The sequence below is a fragment of the Bolinopsis microptera genome, chromosome 7 (genome assembly GCF_026151205.1).
Source record: "Bolinopsis microptera isolate Bmic1 chromosome 7, MBARI_Bmic_1.0, whole genome shotgun sequence".
In the NCBI taxonomy this organism is placed as follows: Eukaryota; Metazoa; Ctenophora; class Tentaculata; order Lobata; family Bolinopsidae; genus Bolinopsis; species Bolinopsis microptera.
The window spans coordinates 14877608-14887067 of record NC_087078.1 but is presented as its reverse complement, the minus strand read 5'-3'; the positions used below and the strand labels follow the sequence as shown (position 1 = coordinate 14887067).

Here is a 9460-nt window from a genome sequence, read left to right as displayed (position 1 = left end):
ACTCGATCTAACAGCATGCTTGTCTCCGATGCTTGTGTGTGTAATTGTCTTTGACTTTGCTTTTCGTGACCGCAACAATCTGCAGGCCATGTCAGGTGTATACTGGATGATATTGGTAGCAGTTTTGTTCGCAACCCTCCTAGAACATATCGATTTTAAGCAACCCAATATAATATAGATGTCAAATCAAGCCATCTTCAACCTTTTGTGAGGTTCTGGAGGTGTTCATATTTAACTTTGTTTTAAAGTTCTAATATCGTTTAATTATTTTAACAAATTTCGTAACCCACTGATATAAATTACTCCTTGGTTCGTTGAATGGTTGGTTGATCATCACAAACTTCAGGCATGCCAGACGTACTCTTGGTGGTAGCACTTGTCTTCGTAACCCTCCTAGACCATGTCGATTGTAAACAACCCAATATAGTGATAATAGTAGCAGATGACCTGGGATACAACGATGTAGGATTCAGAGGATCTATTGCACTGACTCCAAATATTGATAGACTTGCTAACAAGAGTGTGATTCTGGAGAATCACATCGTAGCTGCTAGCTGCTCTCCTACTCGATCTGCTCTTATGACTGGTCGATATCCAATCCGAACAGGATTCTGGAAGGGAAATATCAAACCAATGGAGGAGTTTGGATTGGGATTGGACGAGACCTTGCTCCCTGAGATGCTGAAAACAAACGGATACTCAACACACGGCGTAGGAAAATGGCATCTTGGTATGCATACTTGGGAACACACACCCGCAAAGAGAGGTTTCGATACCTGGTTTGGTTTGTACAACTGTCAACAGGATTATTTCAAACATACATTTATAAACCAGACAGACTTTAGGGAAAACTATTACGATGAGAATAGTAATTTAGTTGACGACATCCGGAATGATCTAACGGGACAGTATAACACATATCTGTTCACTGACAAGTCAGTTGAGCTCATTCAAAACCATAACCAAAGCAACCCCTTCTTTCTTTATTTAGCATACACTGCACCTCATGTTCCCCACCAAGCTTCTAAGGAAGATGTAAACAGATTTGCCTCACACATTCCTAAAAGTACTCTTGAAAGAGAAGAGAGACAAATATATACGACTCAGATATCTGTAATGGATGAAGGGATAGGAAAAGTAATTGACACTCTACGTCTGAAAGGAATGATGGACAACACTGTTTTGTTATTCACTTCTGACAATGGAGCCTGTCATTTTGGAAGCAACTATCCTCTGAGAGGAGGTAAGAGATCTCATCTGGAAGGAGGCGTCAGAGCAGTATCCTTTGTTCACAGCCCACTCCTTGAAAATTCTGGTTACACCAACACCAACTTACACCATGTGACTGATTGGTATGCTACATTTCAGAAACTAGCGGGAGACAACCCAGAGAAGCACAGTAAACCACAGTTACCAATAGACGGAGTTGACATCTGGAGATCTATCAATAATAACGAATCTTGCCGCGATGAGATTCTTTATGAATTGAGGGATCCTTCTAAAAGGCTGGACCCGGCAGGCAGAAATGGACTTGACAATGCCAAAAAATATCCAATCAACCTCAAAACATTTGAAGCAAAATTCCGAAAAGCAGAACATGAATTTTCTTATGACGCGCAAGACTTTTTCGCTATTCGATGGAAGAATTGGAAGCTTCTTGTCGGCACAGGAATAATGCTCCAAGGTTGGACTTCAGAAAGTGGACAGAGAGACGAATACGAACGATTCTTAAGTTACGAACTAGAAATGCATCCTTGGTGCATAGTGTCTGGAACATTCCTTTTCGATCTGTCCACAGATGTTAGAGAGGAACACAATGTAGCTGATAAATATCCTGATATGGTGATGAAATTGCTGGATAAAAAACAAGGATATTTGGACAAGATGAAGACGGTTGAAGCACGACACTTTTCAGATAAAAGTAAGGTTGATGGAGTTTGGAAACCCTGGGTTGAACTAACTGTTGTTTAACAACTTTTTGATTGGATCCCATTTTGATCGCCTTTTTTTAAACATCGTTTTTGAAATTTCCTCAAAGTCCTGTGCAAAATAAAAATATCGTAAGACATTTTAAATATTTTGTTTAATAAGTCATTGGACGATAAAGATGTTGATTATATACTGATATAAAATTGTTCCAGAAAAATCCGAAATATCAAAGAAAAGTGTAATATCATTATCTATATTCATAATTTAATTAAAGTTATATAAACCCAGGAAGGTCGCTTAAAAGCATATAAGGTAATATACACAGTACAACCATTACCTTTAAAACGTAACTTAGCCCTTCAGATTCGCATCTCGTTATTTAACAACAATTTTGCAGCACTTAAGACCCCAAAACCTGGTGTTCTTCCAGATAGAAGCTGCTCCGTACCCCTCTCTACACTGGACTGTGAGGGTAGCACTGCTCGTCCCGAAACAGTGTCCCAACTTTAGACCACAGCTCGCTGGTTTACAATACTGTCCTGCATTTAATCCTGGCAAACCTTTGGATCCGTCCCTTCCCCATGCGCCTTTCAGTCCTGGTGCTCCAGGAAGTCCAGACTCTCCATCACTACCAGGCAATCCCATCTCTCCATTTTCTCCTGTTTCTCCTTCATTCCCAGTTGCTCCCTTCTCCCCGTCAAAACCACCGAAACCAGGTTCACCAGGTTCTCCTTCAGACGAGCAGATATCAAATGAACAGAAGTCATTGGTTCCTTGAGCCCCTTGATCTCCTTGTTCTCCTACCATTCCATTTTCTCCTGTCACTCCTGGCTTTCCTTGTGGTCCCTCTTCTCCTGAAATTAATAGAAATAAATACTTTAATAAGCATTGTTCCCAAATTTAGGGAGCATTTTATTTTTACTAAGTTTACTTTTTTGTGAAAAATGTTTATTAACAAGTTACCTTCCTTCTGCTTCTGTAGGCTTGTGAATGTGAGTACTTTATAAATTTCTAGTTATGACTGCATTTAAACACATTTATTTGTGAAACACAGTTTGATAAATCTATTTTGGCCCTCCTTTGGGTTGGCAACGAATAAGGCTTGCTAGCTCCTCGTCATTTATGAATTCCATGTTAGCTAACGAGGGAATATTTGTATTCACCGCGTTATAAGATGATCTTATTCAGTATTTTCACTGGCTGCTTTTCCGAGACTTTTCGGAAATTAAACCACTTTGGTGTAATCATCAGGGTGAATAATTGTTTTTTGGATATCTCAACAAAATGACGATTCAAATGAACTCCTGTTTTAAAAATTAGTTGCGAAGTCAAAGATAATTGTCCGATAAGCTATTCATAATTGCTATTCGATTGCAGCTACATGGGGCGTCTAAAGTCTTTATATTAATGAAAGTGCAGCAGATTGTGGTGCATCTGAAGACGTTAAGTGAAATGAGACGATTTTGTTGGATGTTGCATCATTACGTTAAATATCTATCGTCCAAATCTCAATATAATACCAAACAGCCGTTTGATATTGACAGACTCAGAATTTGGCCTTTAGTGTAACGTGGCTCATCAAGACGACACAATTCTTGGCAAATATTTAATTTGCGAATTTCTGCGATCATTTTTCTTCGGCTTTCTCTTATTCCTATTTCCTTACCATTATTAGGTGACTCAACGTAACTTATATCCAAGTTAAAGCTCGCACAGTTTGCTTTTTGCCGGAGGAGAATGTTACTATAATTAGACAACCTGAGAGGATCTACTGGAACAGTCTCCTTGAATTTTAATCCGTTTATCGACGCCTTGAAATAGTCTTCGCCAACCGTCACTTCTATATCGTTGGCTCCCTTCCGAAGGTTCATAGTCTCATGTGCAGATTTTTCCGCGAGCCATTGTCCATCCAACATGACACTTTGGGTTAAAGATTTTTGGTGATTCTTGTATTTGATCCTAAAATCCAAATGGTACATCGATTCTTTGTCCCATATGTTGAGAGTCAGCCCGCAACCTTCGATATATTGTCCAGAGAAGTCAAGTCGCAGATAAATTAAGGTGGATATTTTTACTGGAACAGAGGTCAGCCAATGAACTTTGGTGAAATTTTCATTTATGTTCTGATATCCAGACTTCATGTCCTTAAAAAACTCCTTGAATGTTCCATTGCTCCCTTCACCTGACAAATGACGATAGATAAAACGATTGATAAAGGAGCACCATCAGATTGCGGTACAACTTAGAATTAGATCTGGATCGTTTGCCATCACAATGTCCATGCGGAAAAACGTTTGATGTGAACCATTCTCTAAATTGCCATCTTGGTGGCTACATCATTATCAGACACAACGAAATTAGGGATTTTTTAGCTGGCTTGCTGAACACTGTTTGCACGGTGGTTTCTATAGGCCGGGCCAAGTGGCTTTTTTCGATGTTAAGGTAATTAATCCTAATTCTAATTCCTACCTTCAACATTCGACAAAGAAGACCATGGAGAACGCCGAGAGACAGAAAACACGATGCTACAACGAGAGAATACTTAATGTAGAGCACGGGTCATTCGCTCCATTAATTTATTCAGTAACTGGTGGCATGGGACCTCAAGCCAGGACATTTGAGAAACTGCTTTGCAACAAACTTGCTTATAAGAAGAAGCAGAATTACAACGATATTATAAATTATTATCGGTGTAAATTGTCATTTTTAATTAGGAAATTAATTTTATTGTGTATTAGAGGATCAAGAAATACCTCAAACAAAACTTACGAATTATCTTACATGGATGATTTAGAATTTAACTCTTTCGAATCGCGAAAGTCAACTAATTTTTTCAGTCCCATGGACTGGTTTTTATTTTTGCAATGATGATGTTCATACTATATAACCTGTAATACTATTCTGTATATATCTAATTTCGTTTTCCAAAAAAAAATAAAGGAGCACCATACATTTATTTTCGTTTATTTGAGCTCTAAATCTAGTCGATATACATTGTTGTAAATTATATTGTTATATATTATTCTATTTGTTTTCCAAAAAAAAAAAAATTGAGCTCTACAAGAGTACCTCAAGGAACAGCTATAAACTTCATTATTAGATTAGATGTGAAGTGGAATAACATAAGGTGTTAACTAATTACAACATCACAAATCTATTACATTTATTGAGGACGTTACAGAATGAATTAATTTAATGTAGTTTGAGGAGTCCTCACTCTCCTCACGTCAAGCAATGGCGTTTCTCTTGTCGCTAATATAAATATAATGGTATTTTGGCCATAACATCATATAATTTGACACCGTGTATAATAATAATGTGTCAATTAAAGGTCTCGACTACCAAGGTTTCAAACCATGGCTCTTGGTAACGATCCTCTGGCCCGGAATCAGCTAACCCAAGCAAAAAGAGTAGAACAGGAAATAGAACAGTAAATCAAGGTTTTTACTGAGTCCCGTCGGATTAAAATGTTTCTCGCCGGAATGTGTTTTGCCGGAATGTGTTTTGTCCTTACATAGCTGGCCTCTAAAGTTTTTGATAAAGGCTTAATGGCATCTTGTGTAATCTCTAAAAGTCTTTAATAAGTGCTCAGCACTGAAATTATTAAATACAACTCGATAATTTAGTGGTATGTACACAGTTAAGCTCACCAATTAGAGAGTTGCAATTCCAAGTAACTGTGAGGTATTTAGGTTGTCCGTGGCAAGGATCTCCAAATATACTGTTCTTAGCTTCCAGTGCGCAGGAGCTTTCTCCGTTGCATTTCTCTTGCACCTCCTGTTGTTATGAAATTGTTGTCTACTTCAAATCTAAAGATGTAGAATTTTTCACGAACAATCCTGCTGCATTATCATAAATATAATATTAGTATAGGCTGAATTGACACGTACATGAAGTGAAGTTGCAGAGGCACATTTTCGAGCTCCACTGGCCAGCTTTACTCCACACGTGTTATCGTTGCGGTGCACGCCGTACACCGCCTGCTTCACCTCTATTAGCCCTTCACCGCAATCAATCGACACAGGAGCAATTTTATGCTCGCATACCTCAACTGTACTGCTTGATCCAACTATAAATATAATTCCGATTTAAACATTAGAAATGGAATTCAATTCTTTTTGTCCGATCAATTGCTAATTTTTGTCTAAAACGGAGCTTACTGCCTAGGAACTCTTTCTACTAAGCGAACAATATGGCATTGGCAACGTCAAGAGATTGTTAGTGTCCGATTAGTTCATTATAAACAAAGAATCAATGTTTTCGACTGAAATGTATAGAATTATAGCTAAATCACCAAAAGGGTGATATATCAAAAATCCTAACCTTTGCAAAACACTTTTGTTTCATAATCGTCTAGACCAAAATCTGCACCTCCTTTAGGCAAAATCGTGTGAACTTCTGTCCCGTCAATCTCCACTTTTACCTAGTGGTAATAAAATGATATCATCGCATTACTAGAATTAATATTATTAGAATTAGAAATTCATGAAACATATATACATACATGTTACATGGTAAGGTCTCCTCCTAGTCGTTGGAGTGGCCTGCATCACACACATTGCGTTGGCGGCGTAACATATGTCTCCACTGTACTCGGTTGGTAGCCAAAGCTTCTGTTGTGTCGTTGTCGATGTTTTCAACACCTGTAAACTTAGCACCATCTTCGAGTACGCATGACTTCCAGTTCTTACGGGGTCTGCCCCTTGACCTCTTTCCATAATTTGGCTTCCAGTTCAACAGAAACCTCGGTAGTCTAGAGTCTGGCATTCTAACTACATGTCCATACCAACGTAGCCTGGCAGCACTGATGAAAGTTTCAACTGACTTGATGCCAGCCCTCCTAAGAACTTCGTCGTTGGTCACATGAAAGAACCATTTAATCCTAAGGATCCTTCTCAAGGAGGTTTGATGGAAAACCTCGAAGCGTTTCATCTGCTTTTTGGTGGTGTTCCAGACTTCAGCTCCATACAACAAGATGGTGAGGACAGCAGCCCTATAGATCCTGATCTTGGTTGGAGTCTTTATAGTTCTGCTATTCCAAATGTTCCAGAGCTGATGAAAGGCGCCATTAGCCTTCTGGATACGGACATCCAGGTCTCTGATGATTGTCCCATCCCCACTGATAGTTGCACCCAGGTAGACAAAGTTGCTAACCTGCTCGACGGGTTCACCCTCAACCGACAGCTCAATACAATCATCCTTGATGAAAGGTCGCTGGGAGGCGCACTTGCTTACAGCCATGCATTGGGTCTTCTTTGCATTTATTCTGAGCCCAGCGTAGGAGCTGTAATGAACTGATAGATCAGTTGATTCCTGTAGGCCTTCCCCTGAGTTGTCCATAATAGCCATGTCATCAGCATAATCGGTGTCCAGAATGACCTTTTCCTCGACCGTCTTCATCTCTTTCTGCAGCACTGCGCCTTGACTGATGATCTTGTTGGTCTCAGCCAGAAATGCAGAAAAGTTTAGGCAGAAATTAAAGACAGGAGGTGCTTGAATGTCACCCTGACCTGTGCCTGAGTTAACATCAAATCATGAAACAAAAATGTTTATCCTAACTTATTAATTTAAACAGTATTAAATTGTCTAGCAAATAGGGGGATAACTTGTGCGAATATTATCCACCATACCTTAGTAAGATCCAATCCATTATCACCACCAGTCCTCAAATATACACATCCGTAATCTCCGATGTTGATATCACTCTCAATATAGCACTCTACATCATCACCTTTGTTATCAAAGTCGGCTGATTCAGCCAACTTTGATAAACACTCCTGTTCCTCAGTCTCTCCTTCGGATCCAGTAATTTTAACGTATTGTGAGTCTTCCGAGCCCGCATTACCAGCTTTCGATATCGAGTACGTTATTTTGTACTGAACAACTGAAATAAAAAGGAAACGAGAAAAATCAGTTTGTACATTTATAATTATTTAAATTTATGACAACAAGAACTGATATGCGGCAATTAGGATCTATCCGAATCTCGGCTTAGTCCCGGTTCCGGTCAAAACTCTAAACAGCACTGTGGAAATTGTTCTAATACTGAGTTGACTATATATTTGTTTATCACTGTGCATTATAACGGTTCTGCTCGGTTTAGCACGTTACATACAAATACTATTTCAAAGGTCTTGTTGTAGAGTGAAGTAAAACTGAAATGAGAGTGCGAACGATATTAACTTTGAGAACTGGTAATATGGCTAATAATCGACCATGCAGAGCTAAAAAATGAAACACAGAAATACCTTGGGACGAGGTAACACATAGTAGTGTTAGAAGCAGTAAAAATATTCGTAATTGCATGCCTGCTGGTTATTAACAAAATATTACTGATATCGAATTCATAAAAACATAATAAAATTTGAAATCAAGGGTTGTATTTTTATAAACGACTTGTGGTCTACTAGAAGTAAATTTAATGTCTTGAAAGGAGAAACACAAAACAGGTATGTTACCAGTTCTGCAGTCGATATGGACCGTTGTAATACTAATATGGACGATATTCTCAATTTAGAAATTTGTGATTTAATCCTTTCGGCTCGCACCCAGACCCGTGTTATCATTGCATTCAATTATATTTAGGACATGAAACTAGGTTATGTTACATAAGGGGTCGTTCATTTGGATGATGATTAATCACTCTACACTCGACTGTCACGTGTAGGCTATCCGATAATCGTAGCCAATAATTATCTCCGATAATAGATAGCCTAGTCACGTGACTATTTTGATACGTTGTCTAGGTGACCCGGAAGGACTATTTAAAACACCAAATAAATTATGCAGATAAGTGACAGAAAGTAATTGCACAACTGTTACAATTTTATAGATCATACAAAACATGAAAAGTTAAAAGAAATGCAATGTGTGGTAAGTTGCAAATACCATTTTGAAGAATTCTTATCATTTTAACAATTACCTTTTATTCATTTAATTACATAAAAGGTCATTTTATTAATTAAAAGTTCCGCTTATCATTTCGTGATTTGAAGTGTGAAGATTTCGTATTTGTTCTAAATTCATTATCTCTACCATGGCCATTTTGCGGCTTTTACTAATTTGCTCGCCCAAAAATTTCACGTGACTTTGGTTTTTATGGTTTTGCAGCCGTACAAAAAAACGGTATTACATAAACCCTAATCCCAACCCTAACCCTTACAATAATAACCCCGAAGCTATTCATAACCCAGCTAAGGGGGGGGGGGGGGGTTAAGGTTTCCAAATGATTACGCTAGTGTAATTTTGACACAATTAATAGCTATGTGTAAAACTGATTACGGAGAGGGGGAGGGGTAAAAATGTTCCAAACAATGATGACGTAATATGTGAACGATCACCCTTAAGCAACATTTGACAAAATATTTTATGGAGTGAGCTATGTGCCTTTACTTACTGGGCCGCGCTCAGCCTGTCAATATTTATAAATGTTTATGAACATGATAGCCTGAGGTCCCCAGGTAATATGTGCCCAGCCTTGGCAAACTCGGTGAATGCAACCAGCAATGTCCTATTGCGGTACGGAAGTGTT

General features: G+C 38.5%; 2 protein-coding genes across 2 annotated transcripts; one reads left to right on the top strand and one right to left on the bottom strand.

The window, feature by feature from the left end:
• The first annotated feature begins 348 nt into the window (after positions 1 to 348).
• On the top strand, positions 349 to 1971 carry LOC134818737 (arylsulfatase B-like). Its single transcript, XM_063828383.1, has one exon. It carries the CDS (start codon positions 349 to 351, stop codon positions 1969 to 1971), a length of 1623 nt encoding a protein of 540 aa, XP_063684453.1.
• Positions 1972 to 2064: 93 nt separating this feature from the next.
• On the bottom strand, positions 2065 to 8420 carry LOC134818932 (uncharacterized). Its single transcript, XM_063828656.1, has 7 exons — positions 8388 to 8420; positions 8178 to 8240; positions 7560 to 7813; positions 6253 to 6352; positions 5820 to 5998; positions 5580 to 5706; positions 2065 to 2783 (listed from the first exon to the last, which is right to left on the bottom strand). Exons 2-7 carry the CDS (start codon positions 8233 to 8235, stop codon positions 2305 to 2307), a joined length of 1197 nt encoding a protein of 398 aa, XP_063684726.1. The 5' UTR covers positions 8236 to 8240; positions 8388 to 8420; the 3' UTR covers positions 2065 to 2304.
• Positions 8421 to 9460: the final 1040 nt, after the last annotated feature.

What these genes read in the sequence shown, in the direction of transcription:
- LOC134818737 (XM_063828383.1), top strand. Translation starts at nt 349, where the DNA reads ATGCCAGACGTACTCTTGGTGGTAGCACTTGTCTTCGTAACCCTCCTA.
- LOC134818932 (XM_063828656.1), bottom strand. Translation starts at nt 8,235, where the DNA reads ATGCAATTACGAATATTTTTACTGCTTCTAACACTACTATGTGTTACC. An exon ending in CCTCTGCAACTTCACTTCAT is followed by an intron (nt 5,707 to 5,819) that starts GTACGTGTCAAT and finishes TCATAACAACAG; the next exon opens with GAGGTGCAAGAGAAATGCAA. An exon ending in GAATTGCAACTCTCTAATTG is followed by an intron (nt 2,784 to 5,579) that starts GTGAGCTTAACT and finishes TATTAATTTCAG; the next exon opens with GAGAAGAGGGACCACAAGGA.